This window comes from Branchiostoma floridae, chromosome 2 (assembly GCF_000003815.2).
Source record: "Branchiostoma floridae strain S238N-H82 chromosome 2, Bfl_VNyyK, whole genome shotgun sequence".
Classification (NCBI taxonomy): Eukaryota; Metazoa; Chordata; class Leptocardii; order Amphioxiformes; family Branchiostomatidae; genus Branchiostoma; species Branchiostoma floridae.
In genome coordinates, this window is record NC_049980.1 from 30552213 (window position 1) to 30570687 (window position 18475).

Genomic DNA, 18475 nt, shown 5'->3' on the forward strand with positions numbered 1-18475 from the left:
TCACCAATTTTGATGGTGTCTACTGAATCTTGACTAGGAAAACAAACTGATAACAGTCAAAACTGTACAAGTGAACACGTCTACATAAAGACCAGCTGTATATGTGACCAATTTTTATGGTCTCTTAGATGATTTTTCACATTGACCGAGGCATTTAAAGAGCCCTGTCTATAGTGGCTACCTGACTGAGATCTAGTACCTAGCATCGAGAAAATAACTTTAAGCCAATTTTCATGTTTTTTTTAAATTTTCTGTTGTCTTCACAGGTTCTGGAGTCAGCCATTGCCACTGCCACAGCACAACTTCCTGAGGGGTCAAAGGTCAGCCATCTGATTGGCGGGTACCGCCGCCTCCATCCCGACTTTGGAACCGAATACCTCATCGACCTCGCCTTCCATGATCACCATGGCAACCAGGTCACTGTACGCAACAGAGTAATACGTCCGATACTTCCCGCGGAGGTCAGAGGTCACTTGCAGCACTTGCCGAAGTCGCCACATGTGTATGTCATCCTGCCGGTGCGAGAGAGAGACCCAGGTCTGTATCTGTACCTATTATGCTGTCTCTTCTACGTACATTGCTTTACATGTGTATCCTGCCCAGGAACAAAGTACTGCTATGTAGCGCCTACAATTCCCAAAAGAACTATATTCAGCCTGTGTAGTAAAACAAAAAAGGCATAGCATTTTCCTCTTGGCCATTCCTGTCCCACTAGGGCTGTTTTTGACCAAGCATTCGAAATAGAACAGGGGATTCTATTTGTTCGATATGGTGTTCGGCTGGAAGGGTCCATTGAATGACCTGTTGCACCAAGGACTTTCAACCTCCTTGGTTGCACCTAATCTTTGCACATCTATAAGTATAACTGTTGGCTTAGTGATGTTATATTACCATTCCTGTGTATTTGTATGTCCCTACTTGAAGATTCTCCAATATCAGCAACGCTGCCTGAGAGTCTGTGTAATGTACTTTGTCACATTTGCCAATAAATAAATAAATAACTGTTCGCACTGTTTTAGGCTTGGTAAGGCCATGCTACTTTAAGATTTTGTGAAAATGAGTTCCATACTACAATTGTTCTAGTAAAGAATAAATTTTGAACCTCAATTTGGGTTTGATAACTTTCAGGTACTTAAAGGCATGACCACCTTTTTTTTCAGGTGATATTACTAGAATAGTAGAAGCCAGTTAATTGCACAACGGATTATCGCACACTTCTGTTAATTTCACGGAATCCCAAATCCCATGTTGGTGCGGTGCAGCTGGATAACTTTGCTGTGTTGCACCAGCCAGATAATTGCATGACTTATGCTCGCAAATGGGGTGTGCAATTGAAAGGCTTCCACTGAAGATACTTACATGTAAGTTGGTACATAAATCAGTTTGTACATCATGCATGGTCTTTTCTTCCCCATCCTTCAGGCCTGCAGCAGTTTCTGCAGCTGTATGAGGAGGTGGTGCTCAGCTCCCGCCCGCCTCACATGGAGAGCCTCATCATCGTCATCTGCACAGGAGGAGCAGCAGCAGAGGATCCTGGGAACGGTGACAAGCATGATGGGAACGCGCTCGACGCCATAGCTGTGGTAGACTTCTACCAAAGACAATTCCCCACGGGACAGATCAGGTCCCTGGTTCTGAACGAACCATTTTCGCTCTGTCAGGGCCACCGAAGAGGGCTGGAACTTGTAAAGGAGAAGTACGATTCGATAGTTTTTCTCGCCAATGCAGACGCACAGTTTTCACGAGATCTTTTTATATCTTGCCGGAAGTATGCAGTAAAGGGAAGTCAGGTTTACCTCCCCTTGCCAAGGAGATGGGGACGGAATGTAGGTAACCATGGTACAGCGGCTAGTAACCATGGTTACGGTAACCAGGGGGACCATGACAAGTGGAGAGGAGCATATATAGGGAAGGATTTGTACTTGCCGCCAAATCTACAGTATGGGCCAAATATGTGCATATACGTCCAGGATGTTGATGAAGTTGATATACATAACTTCAGGCCACACAGTGCCAAACTTGAACTATTTGCAGCGGAGAACTTGCACTTAAAAACATTATAGTCTTAGATCATCATCTTTTTGTGAATATCTAAATCTCAATGTGTTTACACAAAGGATATGGTCAGACTGTTTTATCTATTGTATGTTTAAATAAAGAACTATTTTCGTAATTTATCTAACCTGATTTTGAAACACGCATGTAAAAGATATTGAAGGTACAATTCTATAAAACTTTTTTTTTAAGACAACAAACTGTAAATACACTTTTGAGGGCAATTACTTGTACATAACATATGAACAATTCCCTCCTGCTGACTATATGAGTAGGTTATGGATACATTTTTCTCCAACGCAATCAAGAGTTTAGACTGTGACCTTATGGGCAAAAATGTGTATTTAGTAAGTTTTCTGATGTATTTACACCGATGTGCAGTGTTTCTTACAATCATTATATCTAATAGTTTAACTGCTTTAACATACATGCATGAAGATATAATGAAGTTGGTGAAACTTTAAAGTCAAACCAACAATCTTTCATTTACTTTAAGCTATTGCTTCCATATGCAATATTAATCTTTGATATAGTGAGTGATATATACTATAGGCGATATAACTACACATATATGGCAATTGTTAACATTAGCCAATTCTTGAAGTAACACTACTCTCCAAGCAGAGGTTAGGCTACGGCTGTTTTTTCTAACGCTTTTTTTAGTCGTTTTTATCAGGCTTTCTATTTTGTCATAATTTTACTTGAAGTACACCAGCCAAACTTGACACAGCAAGATTAAATACAAAATAGAAAGACCGATAAAAACGACAAAAAAAAAATTAAAAAAACAACAGCCGGAGCCTAACCTCTGCTTGGAGAGTAAAGTAACAGTGCCAATTGCAATCATGGAAATAAAAAGATTTTGAATAACTCTAGAACGATCTTATTTTTTGTTTGTTTTGCACTAATGTCATGGCCATGGGGAGATAATTTTTGGTCTACAACGTACATCAGGAGGTTCCTACCATGGAATGCTGTCATCAGGCAACACACACACAGTGCCTGGTGTTTGCAGGGCCTGGAAAACAGTCTAATTCAATTTTTCATGATTTTCCTAGCTTTTACTAGACTAAGTATATAGTTAATGCTGGTTCACCTTTATCAGAGGGTAACCTATATTCGTTGTTTGTAAGAAAAAAACGTATTTAGGGATATGAAGTCTACGGACGGTGGTTTCAAATGGAAACATTTTGAAAATATTGCAAATTTGAAACCACAGTCCACAGACTTATTATTAATACTCCTCAATGTGCTGTTTTTAAAGCAATGCATAAAGGTCACCCTACGGATAAAGGTGAACTAGCGTTAGTCCCATTACACTGCTGGGACACTGGTAACCATAGACGTCATATTAAAATGCTCATGCTCAAACTAGAGTCTTCGCATGACCAACTTAGTAACCACAGGGACCATGACAAGTGGAGAGGAGCATGATTGTATGGAGAAGAATTTGTACTTGCCGCCAAATCTACAGCCTTTAATACCTTAGGCCACAGCAAGTAAATTTTATGGATGACATCCTCTGCAGACTGCAAAAATAGTGCGATAGGGCGGAAAAAAAAACAAGATGGGTAAAAAAAAACAAGATGGCTAAATTTTAAAAGATAGGCACATAAAGTTGTGATGACTGTTGTAAAAAGAATTAAAAGGACATCAGGTATCAGAGCCAACACGGAATTCATTCCTGTATTTAAGACATGTACTGGTGTGGTAAAAGTGACACTAGTGTGGTAGACTGGCATCACCAACAAAGTTGGTAACCACACTCATGGCTTCCATATTGGTGTCCCTTTTACAACTATCCAATAAGTTTCATTTCTACAACTACAGCCCTGGGTACCTCGCAAGTGTCACTTCTACAAATACAATTATTTGGCTACAACACAATATATTTGCTCATTTTAGTACTTTATTATCATGTTGAAGATTCCTGCAGAAGAAAAAAATTCTTGTTTTTTCTTCTGAAATCAGGCGAAAATTAATGCGCGCGCGGATGTCATCCATGAAATTTACTTGCTGTGGCCTTAGACCTACAGCATGGGCCAAATATTTTTGGGCCAAATATGTGCATATACGTCTAGGATGTTGATGAAGTTTAAAAACCTTGTTTTATGTTCCTTGTTTTATGAAAACTAAACGTTATATGATCTTATAAGTGCTAGAGGTCCCTGACCCTCCACTCCAGATGAGGATGGGACTAGGTGAGGTGGTGGTGAAACGTTATCACATCCCGTACTGAACTATTAAGCCCTGGACAACCCCCACAAACCAACCATCACAGTCAGCTGATCGAAGAGTTCAAGGCCCGGTTGATGAGGAGCGGTTCCATGCAGTGACCCCCTACCAAAACGTAACCCCATTGAAGGAGATCATATGCAGACCTTGCTCTTCCTCTGACTCTGCGGAACGAAAAGAAAACTGTACTTCTCAATCTTTCCGCCAGAGGTCCCTCTAACGCACATTCCCCCCGAATGCTGTTTGTATCAACCAATGACATTTCCATACGAATCCTGACTTGCAACATCGTCCAATCACAGCCCAGCGTCGGTACTACTGCAGCAAGATGGCGGCCCAAGGCGACGTGGACGAACTTTTTGACATCAAAAACGCCTTTTATCTGGGAAATTACCAACAATGTATCAACGAGGCTCAAAAACTGAAGGTGAGGTGGTGTAGGGCTTCCTTCAATGTGACTTTTAGCTAGATTAGTGACCCAGCTCTGACGTAACGTGCGAGGAAAACAGACCTGCCCCCCTCCCCAGAAAATCTAGTGATGATGGAAGCACTGGTGACGTGTCGATGTGAATTTGGTACTTGCTTGTCTTTTATGACAACTTCCTCACGTATTAGACTGTACTCACGCACTTGAACAATGAACATGTTTCTTCTGATGGGTAGACTTAGCCAGCCGCGGTCACTGAAGGCCTAGGTGTGACACTGAGACTAGTCTAGTCTATGTACTAACGTTATGTGGGTGGTTATGTGTTATAATAAAATCTTAACACATAGTAGCAACCATCTATTGCTTGTCTTGAGATGAAGCATTTTGGTGTAACGTTGCCTTGAAAAAAAGAGAGATTTGATTAGTACCCACGACCACTCTTGGGGGGCTGATATGAGGTTACAACTTGTACAAGTAATACACACCCTCCAAAAGTTGCTATGACTACTTAGTATTGTGGGACTGCGTGGCGCAATCGGCAGCACGTTTGACTCAGGTCCAGAAGGTCCTGAGTTCAAACCCCGACGTGTCACCGGTCTTGTGCCCTTGGGAAAGGCACTTAACACGACTTCCCGATATAGGCTACAAAAGTCTTCAGCAAATTGAAGTTGGTAGCCTCAAAAACGAAAGAAAGAAAGTATCTGCTGAGCAATACATGATGTTGTAACAATACTAACAAGATTCTCTTTCTATCTATGTCTTTCCATTATGTTCACAGACTTCCTCACCAGATGTGAAGACGGAGAGGGATGTCTACATGTACCGGGCTTACATTGCACAGGTAATATGACAGTCTCTTTGTTCATTGTTTACTGCTTTTGTACAGTAAAAATTGTGGAAGAAGCCCACGTTAATTGCAAAAACGGGACATATCTGGCACACATATACTAGTACATGCCCTTTGTGCCATGCCCGGTTATACCCGGGATAGCGTATTCCCCCGAAGTAGCAGCTCTGCGCGCGTGTAGCGCACGAACCCCGGAAGTTAGGGACTTCGGTCATGTTCGGTTGTCTCTTTTCTGGGGTCAGCGGCCAACCCTGGCACTAATAGCATTTTATAGGGCTGAAACTCTGGCAGTTTAAGGGTTAAGTGGTGGCGCTAATTATAAGTTGATAACTTGAGTGTAGAAGACTGATAAAATCTGGTCTATGTGGACAGGTGGTCCCTTTAGTCTGGATTCTTAAACTGATTACTTCTTAAGTTGAACATGAGCCAGGCTCTCTTATGCCAGGGAGATTGTTTTCACACATTCCTTGTTTGAGGAGAGACACACCTAGTGTGTGTAATATGGAATGCATCAGACTTATCAGACTTGAGCGCTCCATCCTGGTGTGGGTGGATCAAACCTATTAGTCCAATCTAACACAGCTTGTATCTGCTTAACTATACAAAACTGATGACTTGTGTTACACCTTATGGCAGCATACTGGTCAAGTGAAACTACTCCAGTACATGTAGCAAGCAAAAGAAACAAACTATGAAACCGTATTGACTAGTGTTGATATTTGAAACCCACAGAAGAAGTACGGTGTTGTTCTGGACGAGGTGTCCGGAGTCTCGGCCTCTGAACTGCAGGCAGTACGCCTGTATGCAAACTACCTCGCCAGCGACCAGAAAAGGTAAACACTTGTAAAGACATTTTCTCTTCTCTACTTATACAATTTCTAATTGAATGTTTGTAATATTTGGACTCAGCCCTGATAGAGAGATGGTGGTGTTGTTGTTGTTTTTTGTTTTTTTCCCTCAATGGTCACCACGTAACAAGGCCTGAAGGCCACTCAAGGTTACGGGTTACATGATTGGAACTGTAACAGCAACTCTTCGCCCTAGGTCAGAAACATCATGATTGAGACCAGCCCAATTGCTCACTATGAGTGAGGACTATATGACCCAATAGGCGAAGCAGGGGTTACGAGGGCTGCTCGGGAGATTCCCTACCCCTATTTTACCCCTATTTTGGTGTCTTTGCTGAAGACAGTTTTGTAGCACATATAGTACATAACTGTAAGCTGTAAGTTAATTTACAGTACTTTGGTACATGTACAAGTGAGAGTGAGAAAGGGAAATACTGTAGCTAACATCCTGTTTTTCTTACAATATGACATGCAAAAGAATTGTCTTTCAACAAGTGGCAAATGTGTAAGATCGATTATTCGAACATGTGTGTATAAGTAAAGTACACCACATCAGTTGATAAACCCTTGCAGATCCTGGGTGTATTTCATACATGTGAATCAAATTGTTTTAGTGTGTGGCCCAGCTTATGATTAGATTTATTCAATGAGGTACTGTAGATGTACTGTATTCACACTGACACTGCTCATGAGCACCCCCTGTGGATTCTAACCAGTACTGCACCTCCCCAGGGATGCTGTGCTGAAGGACCTGGAGGGACAGATGAGCTCCAGCCTGGATGTGGGGAACAACACTTTCCTCCTGATGGCTGCCTCCATCTACCTGCATGAAGATGTGAGTTATCATCATTATCATTCACTGTGTACTGCATCTCCGGTCTTTGAAAAGTCCTGTAGCTGCAGTCAGTCTTTCTATATCTTCCTCCACTGTGCTTTGCATCCTGCAAGCTTCCTTAACTCTTGGAGTTTCTTTGCTGTTGTGGGAACAGCTTGTCCGCTGTACTTTAGGTCTGCTTTCAGAAAGCTGAGTAGGTTGACATAGTGCCTTGCGTGCCTTGTATCTGCCAGAGCCTAGTATTGAGAATTCAAGGGCTTTGTGTGTGTGTGTATATACACAAAGAGACCAGGACTGTCTCCAGCTTTAACACAGCCCATGTTGTCAATTTTCGTTGTTATATCTTTAATCTTGTAGAATATGCATTTTTTGTACATCGCTTATTCTGACATTTTCTGTTATCTCTTAACACAGAACTATGATGCAGCACTGAGATGCCTACACCAGTCCGACTCCCTAGAATGGTAACATGCCCGTACTTCTTCTTTTACGTAAAACATTACAACACCAAAAGTTTTCAATTTCAAAGACTTCCGATTTTACTTTGCAATAGAGGGGGAAAGGAGTATTTTGTAAAACAATAGTGTAGTACTGTTATATGATAATGATGATGATGTTGTCATATGGTTGAAACGCAATTTGTGATGTCATGTTTTGTGATGTTGATGTTACAAAAATGAAATTCAAAGTACGCCAACATTCAAAGATTAGCATAAGATCACTTCATCTGATGGTACAAACACAGAAGATAGCTAAGTCTTCTACCTTACATTTCTCCTATATCTGCACTTCTATTTCAGCTCAGCACTGACGGTGCAAATTTACCTGAAGATGGACAGAGTGGACCTGGCCAAGTATGTAATATTCTGATCATTCATTTCTTTAGACCCTTGTAGTACCTAATAAGACATATGGCAGCAAATTTCCTTGACTAGCAGGATATATCTTTACAGGGAAGGTAAAATGCTTCCAAGATTTTGAAGAAGCAACATTGACTGATTATTTTTACATAGCACATGAGATACAAGTACATGTACGTAGCCTCGATTTTGTCTTCTTTCAAAAAATTGATGAAACTGGATACTTTTTTCACAACCCTTGCTGTATTTCTACCAACCGAAAAAGAGGTCTCTTTATTCAGTGAAGTAGCATCCTGATAAAATTATTCTAATACTTGTCTCCATAGGAAGGAGCTGAAGCTGATGCAGGAGAAAGATGATGATGCAACCCTGACCCAGATGGCTCTGGCCTGGTTTAACATGGGCGTGGTGAGTAGACCTGTTCTAGCTGGTGCATTTTTACTTTAAGTGCAACGGGTCATCACATTTTTATGCCAAAAAGCAGTTACTCAAGCAACTGGATATGATTTGCAAACGGTCATACGTTTCAGGTAGTATCCACTATCCTTGGTCAGTGACACTGAATGTACCAAGAATATTGTTACTATTTTTTTGTCCTGTCCATGTCAACTTCCAGTTGTAACTGTCCTTGTCTGTCAGCAGGGCTAGCCTTTTGTAATAGTCACAGGCTAGTTGGGCAACCCTGGCTGTGCATGCCGAACAGCCAAACCAATGAATAAATAAATGTACAGGTACTTTGCCAGTATTTACTTGTGGAGTAATGTCTGGGTACAATATCAGTAGCATATCAGCGGATTGAATCCCATGACCTCTGGCTTCTGGGCCAAATATCCTGCCATTATGCCACACGATCCCACTTGAGGATGACTTAGGAAGTGTAGAGAGCAGTCTTCATTAGGGATGGGTATCGGTACAGAAAATCCACTGGTACACTACGGACAGGTATGGTCCAAGGTGGAGACCTGAACCTGGAGCTAATTATCTGTGAAAGGGTGATACTCAAAACAATGGTCCATTTCACCACTTAGGATTCTGTTTGGTGGAGTGTCCAATGTCCACTGGCATTTTACAGTTCTATCTCCATGTACAGAACACTAACTGCCTCTGTTTTGGACCAAGTTTGACTGTAGAAAGTCAGTAAAAATGACAACCACTCACCCTCCTCCCCTCGACCCTGCAGGGAGGCGAGAAGCTCCAGGATGCCTTCTACATCTTCCAGGAGATGATTGACAAGAACAGCGCGTCCCCGCTGCTGCTGAACGGGCAGGCGGCCTGCTGCATCCACCAGGGCAAGTACGAGGACGCTGAGGGCATTCTGCAGGAGGCCATGGATAAGGTGGGTCACACACTCGAGGGTTAGTATGAGGATGCTGAGGGCATTCTGCAGGAGGCCATGGATAAGGTGGGTGTCACACAATCGAGGGTTAGTACGAGGATACTGAGGGCATTCTGCAGGAGGCCATGGATAAGGTGGGTGGACTTCACACACTCGAGGGTTAGTATGAGGATGCTGAGGGCATTCTGCAGGAGGCCATGGATAAGGTGGGTGGGTGTCACACACTCGAGGGTTAGTATGAGGATGCTGAGGGCATTCTGCAGGAGGCCATGGATAAGGTGGGTGGACTTCACACACTCGAGGGTTAGTATGAGGATGCTGAGGGCATTCTGTAGGAGGCCATGGATAAGGTGGGTGGACTTCACACACTCGAGGGTTAGTATGAGGATGCTGAGGGCATTCTGCAGGAGGCCATGGATAAGGTGGGTGGATGTGGGGGAATACGAGGGGCGTTCAAGAAGTAATCCACCTGACCCACTTCCAGTTGTCTGATCTAGATGAAATTTTGCATATGTAATGATTCATATCTCTATGGGTTATGTTGCAAAAAACAGCTCTGAACTAATTTTGGTTTTTGATTTAAAGGTGTTTGAACTGAGTCAGGTGTGAAATGGACCAGGTGTGAAATGGAGCCAGTTGAGTGTCGCGCAGTGATCTGGTTTTTGTATTTGAAAGGACGCATACCAAATGAGACTTTTGATGAAATAAAAGAAACTTATGGTGATGATTCCCCATCATATGACCTTGTAAAACGCTGGCATTGTGAATTCAAACATGGCCGGAAGTCTGTGGAAACAGCTCCCAGACCTGGTCGTCCCTCTTCTGCCATTGATGAGGCATCTGTTGCAGGACCAACCTGGGGCGTCCTACAAAAACGGTGTACAGAGCTGCATCAAACGATGGTAGAAATGCATAACTCTGGGTGATTCCTATGAAGAGAAAGACTAATAACTGCACCAAGTTTCATTAATCTCCTCCTTTGGGAAATGGGTCAGGTGGATTACTTCTTGAACGCCCCTCGTACTGTGTTTTCTTAAATGTAAAGACTCTGCATGGTTCTTATAATAATATTGTTTCCTTTGATTTGATTTTAACTCCATAAAATATGGAGAGTATTGTTTTTGGTGTATATGTGTGTTTGCCAATTTCTGGCCAGCATAACAGTGCAGTGTCATGAACTTCTTCATGGATTTTAATGATATTTGGTACGTGGATAGAGGTTGGAAAAACAATGGTCAACGATTGATTTTGTCCTCCCACCCCCTGGTGTGTAGCCTCGATATTGCAGTACAACTTCCAATTTTTGTACCTTTTATGGTGTTTCAGTTTGGGTCCCTGGTTTAAGTTTGTGGTTGATGCTAGTATAATCATTGCCTTATTTGTTTGTTCTTACAGGACAGTAATAATCCGGAGACTCTCATCAACATGATCGTCCTGTCACAGCATCTAGGCAAGGCCCCAGAGGTATGGTACAGAACAAGGCCCTATAACCTCTTAAACTACAACTGTATCATAGTATTAAAACTGTGCTATCAACTGTACATCAGATAATACAGATGACACTACTGTTTAATCAAGATATAGAAACAGTATTGTTGGTTCATAATACTGTTTAAAAAGTGTCTTTTAGTAAAAGTTTTACGAAAAAGTCAGTTTCTTAGATGAGTATATAAAACTTGGATTGTTAGCTTTTTAGATATGATTAAAAATTAAGATGATTTCAAGGTATTGATTTTTGATTGATTTGTACTGTATCTTAAAGTGATAGACAGCTGGCATATTTTTATTTCTCCTATTATATTCTGTTGCACATTTTGTAACTTGATGTTGTTTTGTCAGTATAAAAGGAGAACTGTATTGAATTGTCTTGTTTTTTTTACTACCACCAGATCAGTAACAGATACCTGTCCCAGCTGAAGACATCTCACCAGAATCACCCCTTTGTGAAGGAGTTCACAGCTAAGGTAAGGTTTCGCTACACACACAGTACTCTTAAATGTATACTTCTGAACAAAAAGAAAGGCCATATGTGTATTCTAAGACCACGTCATCAAGACCAAGTTTTGAGCACTCGGATATCTGAATTGTGTACATCTCTTGGACCTCTAATGCTATGCAAGTACATCTCTAGTAATTCTTAACTGTGACAGTCTTAGGACACCTAGCAAATTGATGTCTGTTTGTGAACATTGACATATTGATGTCTGTTTGTGAACATTGACATATTTCAGAGTTTTGATTTCATTCACTACAGGTATACTACATGTATATAGACATTCACTGATGACAGTGTTTTGTCTCCACTTGCAGGAAAATGAGTTCGAGCGACTGATGAAGCAGTATGCACCAGCATAAGGCTCCGACTAGAGAAACGTCGTGTAGAAATAAATCTAACTTCAAAGCATTTATATATCCAATGGGCACACACTTTAGCGAATGTCTCATTGGACTGTGCACTAGTCATTCACACTAAGAATGCTTGGTGCAATTTGGCTCAGTCCTTTGGGATACCCTCTTCAGTCCATCTTGTTTTAGGTATCAGAAGTTATAGAACAGTCAACCCAGATTTTGACTTTTTTGTTGTAATATGTAATTAAGATTCACAAATCTATACAGGAGTTTTCATGTTCTCAGTTTAAACTGATTTGGTGTCTTTACTGAAAAAAATGTTTTACATATCTTCATCTCCTCACTGACATGATATTACAATTCTGTATCTGTTTGGCAAAAAGTATGTGGATAAAAATTGTAACATTCCAAAATCAAGGATGAGTGATGTTAAAAGTACCATTTCATCAAGACCTTTTGATTTACCAAAACTGCTCTGATTATGAATGACAATACAGCATAGACTGGAACAAAGCTACATGTAATGTTACTGTACTATGTATTACATCGAATAAATCAAAGATTTATACTCAACCAATGGGTATTGGACCGATTTTCATTGTATATATTTCCAACGTTGTCCTTAAAATAAGGTTAAACTATGCCTATTATGCAAAATAAGGTAAGTCAATGATACACTCAGTTACTTGGAAACTACATGTGACATCTGTGTTGCAGAGCTGACATTCTTTGAAACTGTATCAGTTTTCAGAAGTATAGTATAAAAGCTAGTCCGGGATTCTAATCTACAAATAGCTCGCATGATTGACTTATAAGGCTAGCTTATATACAGTTCAGCTTACATTGTTAAACCTTGTGCATTAATGTGTATGGCTTTGAAGTGCTTCCTGTTGCTACACACCTTCACTTGTCAATGCAGATTTCACTTATTTATGTACCCAGAAACAGCAATATCACCACTGGGGTGGCTTTCAACATGCCCCGTAGGCACACATAAATACTACATGATATAATAAAACAACAAAATATGAAACCAAGGTGCAAAGTAACTTAAGAATGTTAATGGTAAAAGTATAGCAAGATGATACCACATGGAATTGGGTGAAGAAAAAACAAAACAATGAACTAATGGAACATGCATTAATAAAGTGATGATAAAATCACTGTGAACAGTTATTATGTGCCCAGACTTTCCTGCTTGTACCAAGGCGGAGCTCAGTATAACAGAATGAGCTACTATTCTAGGTATTTATGTGCAAAAATCTCTTAAGTGGCTCACCTTTACAATCTTCAGCTAGTTTGGTTATATGGAAGCAATGTTCAGCACCAAGGACAGTGCTGTTCTTAAGTGTACAGCATTAAGGGAAGAGCTATTCCGATATGATTGGGACGATCGCCAAGGATGGTGCTGTTCTGATGTGTGTGGATGGAGTACAGCACCGAGGGTAGTGCTGGTGCGATGTGTGTAGATGGAGCACAGCACCAATGAAAGTGCCTTTCCGATGGGTGTGGATGGTGTTCAGCACCAAGGACAGTGTGGTACTGATGTGTGTGGATAACTGCTGTGGTGGTGGTGGTCCGATGTGTGTTCAGCACCAAGGACAGTGCTGTTCCGAATTGATTGAATAGTGCTCAGCACCAAGGATGGCCGGTGCTGTCCTGATATGTGTGGATAGTGTACATCACCAAGGAAGGTGCTTTTCCGATGCGTATTGTTAGTGTATAGTACTGTCCAGCGCTGTTACGATGTGTGGATGTTGTGCAGCACCAAGGGCAGATTAAGAATGTCCTTGTTTTTGACATCAAACTCGGACTTAAGAATCAGGGGCTCATAGAGAGCAGGAAATGTCTACTTATTTAATGTTCGACAGACAGGAAAAGGAATATCAGTCCTTTATGTGGGTCAGTTACCAGTAGCTTCTACCACCCACCTGAAGAAAGGCTCTCCGGAACGACTTTACGTCCATTACTATCTAGGTAACAGGCGAGTTTCTGTTACAATGCAAACTTCGGGTGCGAGCCAGAAACATCTGATATCACATCTCTACACGCAAAAATCCGGTGCAGAGGTTCCTGTTATGGAGTCTGTTGCCTTGGTGAGGTTATAGGTCCCACATGGCCATTAGTAGGGGTAATCCAACATCACCCTTTCCATCCATAATGGCCACCTGTGGCAAGTTGACCGATCTGGCGCTACATGTAGGTCAGGGAATGGCAGCCTGAATCTGTATCTGTGTCTATATAGCCGGTATAACCGCCCCATGGCGTAACACGCCAGCTTCGCAGGCACGCTGAACGACATGTCACACCTAGCTTTTGCAAATCTGTATGCAAGCGTTCTTTAAAACTATCCAGAAAAGATGCCCCTACTGTGCTTGGTGATAACATATTTCACACTACGATAGTTCTGGGAAAATTTTTGGTACTTGACTGTTTCTAGCCTGAATCTCTACGTCAAAAAGCAGTAACTCAGGCAACTGGATATGATTTTAGAAACGGTAAGACGTTCAGATAGTATCCACGAAGCTTCCTTGTGGTTGGCGACCCTGCCTCTGGACCAAGAGGTTTGGGGTTCGAATCCAGGCTGTGTCGTTCACTGCAGGAAAGGGCTGCAATCTTTAGGGCGAGAGGTTAAGACGGAGTCATTTGTTCTTAAAAAAGAGCTAGGGCAATTTCTCCGTAAAATGAAACTGTACATATTGTACATAGCGCCTGTCTCCGTCCCTACCAGTAGAAGAGTAACACTTGAGTGAGCTAAACTGGTCGGAGAAAACATTCTTGTCACTTTCACTCTCAAAGCATTCGTAGAAAAAAATGCCTCTTGCAATTGACACGACCGCTAACGATTTCACCTGCAACTTATTTGTTAACTTCCTTACGACAGGGAACAAAAGATACGTGTTCCCATTGTGTTCGGTTCTTATTTTTCTTCAGAGTTCAGTCTTCTTTACAATGCATTGTAATCATTGTGGATAGTAACGAGGTGGACTAGGCCAGGTCCTTCAAATACAATAATCCGGTTTAGAAAGGAAAACCAATGCAACATCTGCGAAAGCTGTAGAACTCATTATTTCGTATAGATGAAAAACGCAATCTTTTTAAAAGGTTTCGCTGCGCTTTAGAAGTACGTCCGTCACTCTCAAATCTGAAAGGCTTTCTTTCTGCTTTATTCTGCTTCTTAAATAGGAGAGTGGTTCTCAAGAGTCAGCGGACCCTCTCAGAAGACATCGTTTCCTTGGTGACTGACGCGCGTGGGCTTTCAGAATGGCAGCGCTGACGCGGGAGGAACAACGGTTTCATAAGGCACAAAGGTGGTGGGCGCACGTTACAGGGACGCATGGGCTGGTAGCCAGACTATGGACACGTGTCTTTTATCCTCTAAAAAGTGTAACGTCTTAGAGACAATGGATAACTTGCGCGTTCTTCCAGTAGTATGGCTTTACCTGTAAATTTTTTTCTTCACTTACAGTAACATAGACACCTGTAACTAAAGTTTGACGTGGTTTTGAACGGCAGCGTTGACGAGGTAGGAACAACGGTTTCGTAAGACACAAAGGTGATGGGAGCACATTTCAGGGACTGACAAAAGCCAGCTGCAGACTATGGACATGTGTCTTTGATCCTGTAGGGAGACAATGGATAATTTGACTGTTCGTTCTTCCAGTCGTACGCTTTACTAAGTTCTTTTAAGAATAAATCCCACGATAGAGAGTAATACGTGCCTAATATCTCACATGTAAGGAACCCTGCTAGGAGATGGCGACGTCTTCGTACCTTAGGCGATGTTGATTTGATGATATGGATGACATCTGGTAAACCGATGCCGGCGTGCGAATAAAAAAATTATGAAATCAAAGTGGTCAGGAAAGTTCTACGACTGCAGAAAAACAGAGATCCTTACATGTTCAAACTATTTTCAACGTATGCAAACGATCCTATATTTCTAGTGAAATGTACTTGTATTGAATTGGTAAGGGAAGTTCATACTAGTGACGCTGAAGAAGAGTACATACGCAGTTATCTCTGGCTGTCCATATTGACTTTTGACTCATACTCTAAAACCATGCAAATTTACATGTACAATATCAGCTTTGTACAATAACCATAAGTGGGTCATGTCAAATCGTTTTTCAACCGCCTCCGTAGATACGACCTATTTGGTAATCCGTAATGACTTTTGACTGATGCCCTGAAACAAAACGAGTTGGATTCTCATCGTAGCTCTTTTCGAGTAGATTAATTCAAACCATTCTTGGTTACCCTGGCAGCTAGTATTAAGCCCTGAGAATCCGGACCAAATGGAAACTTATATGAGCTGCTTCCTACGGAAGGATCTATCCATGTCTTAGTGCGCCATGAAACAGCCTAAACGCCTCTCATTGGAATTATTTATCAGTCATTGACGCACGAGGAATTGACCCACGCACCGGGAGATCATTTTGCCAACATTAAAGTCCCCAGATTTTGCCGAATGATGACTGCAAGTTACACCTACATGCGCAGCTGAATCATGATATTAATGAATACAATAGCTTGGAGAAATAGCAGTAGATAAACGACGATGGGGCGCGCTATATAAAGCCGTGCACTGATTAGTTTCTCGATAGCAGTCATACTTTATTCCTGCTTGATTATAACCTAAAAATGGTCATACTATTGTTAGTATGTCCCCCAAGAAAGATTCTTTCTTTCATAAAACGTTCTTAGTTATTATCCCAAGATCTAGCTTTATATAACCTGGTCAAAGCGGTGTGTTGTATAATCTTCTTCTCACAGCGGGCTCTATAAATGTCTCACTGCGACATGAAAAAAGAAAACCGTTTGTTTGAATGTTGCCATGGTCGATGATGCCATAGGTGACCAGCGTATTTCCTTGGATGAATGGATTAATTAAACGATTAAAGGAAACTCTAAAATGTCTATCTTTGACGAACGATTCTCACGGATACCCATCAGCGAAAACATCAAAAAATAACTCTGATTACAATGATACATTGGTCATTGACGCAAGAACAGACCCACGTATTTCCTTGTATGATTGGATATGCTACTCCACGGAAGGAAACGTCCGTCTAGCTTGACTGAAGTTTGGTGGAGGCCTCCCTTATTTAGGCCTGAGTACGACGACATTATTTATAAGGCCTTCACACTGAAACTGAATCAGCAGGAATCAATCAGAACCAGCCGGAATCAAGAATTTGAAAAATTCTTGCCACATTGGGGTGAAAATTCCAGATGAATCTAATACCTCTTCAAACGAGAGGTGGAATGAAGCGGGATGCCGTCATAATGAAAATTCTTGTACATTCCTGGGTATTCGTAGTACATTATAGAAATTCTCACTACATTCCAAACGATCTAGAATATCGAAGCGTCTCTAAAGCACTATACTGCCATAGCGAAATGGTCAGTTCTTACTCTCCAATCAGAGATTAGGCTCCGGCTGTATCTTGCGTTTTTATCGGGCTTTCTATTTCTGTACCTTTTTTTTTAAATAATATTATCAAGAAACAGTAAAAAAAAAGCCCGATAAAAACGACTAAAAATACGTCAAGAAACAGCCGAAGCCTAATCGATCTCTGCTTGGAGAGTAGTCTGTTCCAGCAGAGATAGCGTGGTAAAAGAAGTTACGTGGTAGCTATTCGGTAAAGATTGTTCAAACACGTGTATGCTTGCAGAGGGTGGTCGGCCTTGTCCACTGCGAATCTGAACTCTGTAAGGTCACAGCACTGATATGTGAAGAGGCTCCTGTACCAACGTTTAATGTCCTCAAGAGTATTTTTCTTTGATGAAGGTTTAGCAAGGCTTTTACCTGCTGAAGTGAAGTGATTGAAAGCCATGTGACGTCGTCATTATGGCGTCAAAGGTTTTCGACATTAGGCTCAGTAACGTGACTTTAAAATCACGCACCTTTGAAACCCGTGGCTAAGCGCTTTCACTCACTGTATCCATTCGTATCCATAAGAATTGCAGGATGGTTTTTCGATTGCTGAGTCAGAATCTAAAGCAAGAGGTATAGATCCGTTTAGAATTATTGTCGGCTTTGTTCACATTTGTGCGTATTTTCAAGTTCACATGAGTGATGACGTATTGATATTATTTTGTCTTAGGAGGTAAAGTTTATGGCTTAAGACCTCCTTTTTTCTGTTAGATAACAAAGTCCTGTACAGGTGGGTCAAAGTAAAAGGTTAACTTCTTCTCAAAATCTACCTCAACCAAAAAAGGCCAATATACAATATATATGCAACTCATGCAGACTTGAATATTTGTCACAAATTTCAACGATCTCCCTGATAATGTCTGAGTTCACTCAATGGAGGCTCCCCATTACTTTCCAATTCAACCAACACAAAACTCTTACAGTACGTCTAACTATTCATAAAAGAAACCAAAAGATTTTAGTAGCAAAACTCCCACCCTACCAGCCTTGTAGTATCTGCTCACTATTCACCTGTATATCAATATCACATTACATTTTATGCTTATTGTTATAAGGTATATGTTACGTAATTTGTTATTCTTGAGCTTGTGCTTTGTTTGTCTGTATGTATTGTATCTGTTATTCACTTCTGTAAAGTACTCTGTTGAGGGCGACGCGAAAATAAGCTAAGATCTTGAGTATACCGTCACAATGTGATGTATGTTGAAATAAAAAAGCGGGGCCGTAATATAACGACACGCGC

At 41.3% G+C, this 18475-nt stretch overlaps 2 protein-coding genes across 2 annotated transcripts in view; both read left to right on the forward strand.

Annotated features, from left to right (window-relative positions):
* LOC118409697 (chondroitin sulfate synthase 1-like) overlaps positions 1-2816 on the forward strand; it is an 11341-nt gene extending 8525 nt beyond the window's left edge. Inside the window, exons 9-10 of the mRNA XM_035810934.1 lie at positions 263-537; positions 1423-2816. Coding sequence (XP_035666827.1) covers positions 263-537; positions 1423-2063 — 916 coding nt within the window. The 3' untranslated portion in view covers positions 2064-2816. The remainder of the gene's footprint in view (positions 1-262; positions 538-1422) is intronic.
* A 1717-nt stretch (positions 2817-4533) lies between these two features.
* Positions 4534-12365, forward strand: LOC118409728 (coatomer subunit epsilon-like). The gene is made up of 11 exons (XM_035811003.1): positions 4534-4717; positions 5496-5558; positions 6297-6397; positions 7145-7247; positions 7662-7711; positions 8048-8101; positions 8434-8515; positions 9288-9443; positions 10839-10907; positions 11333-11407; positions 11754-12365. The coding sequence occupies exons 1-11, from the start codon at positions 4619-4621 to the stop codon at positions 11796-11798; spliced, it is 897 nt and encodes a 298-aa protein (XP_035666896.1). The 5' UTR covers positions 4534-4618; the 3' UTR covers positions 11799-12365.
* The last annotated feature ends 6110 nt before the right edge of the window (positions 12366-18475 follow it).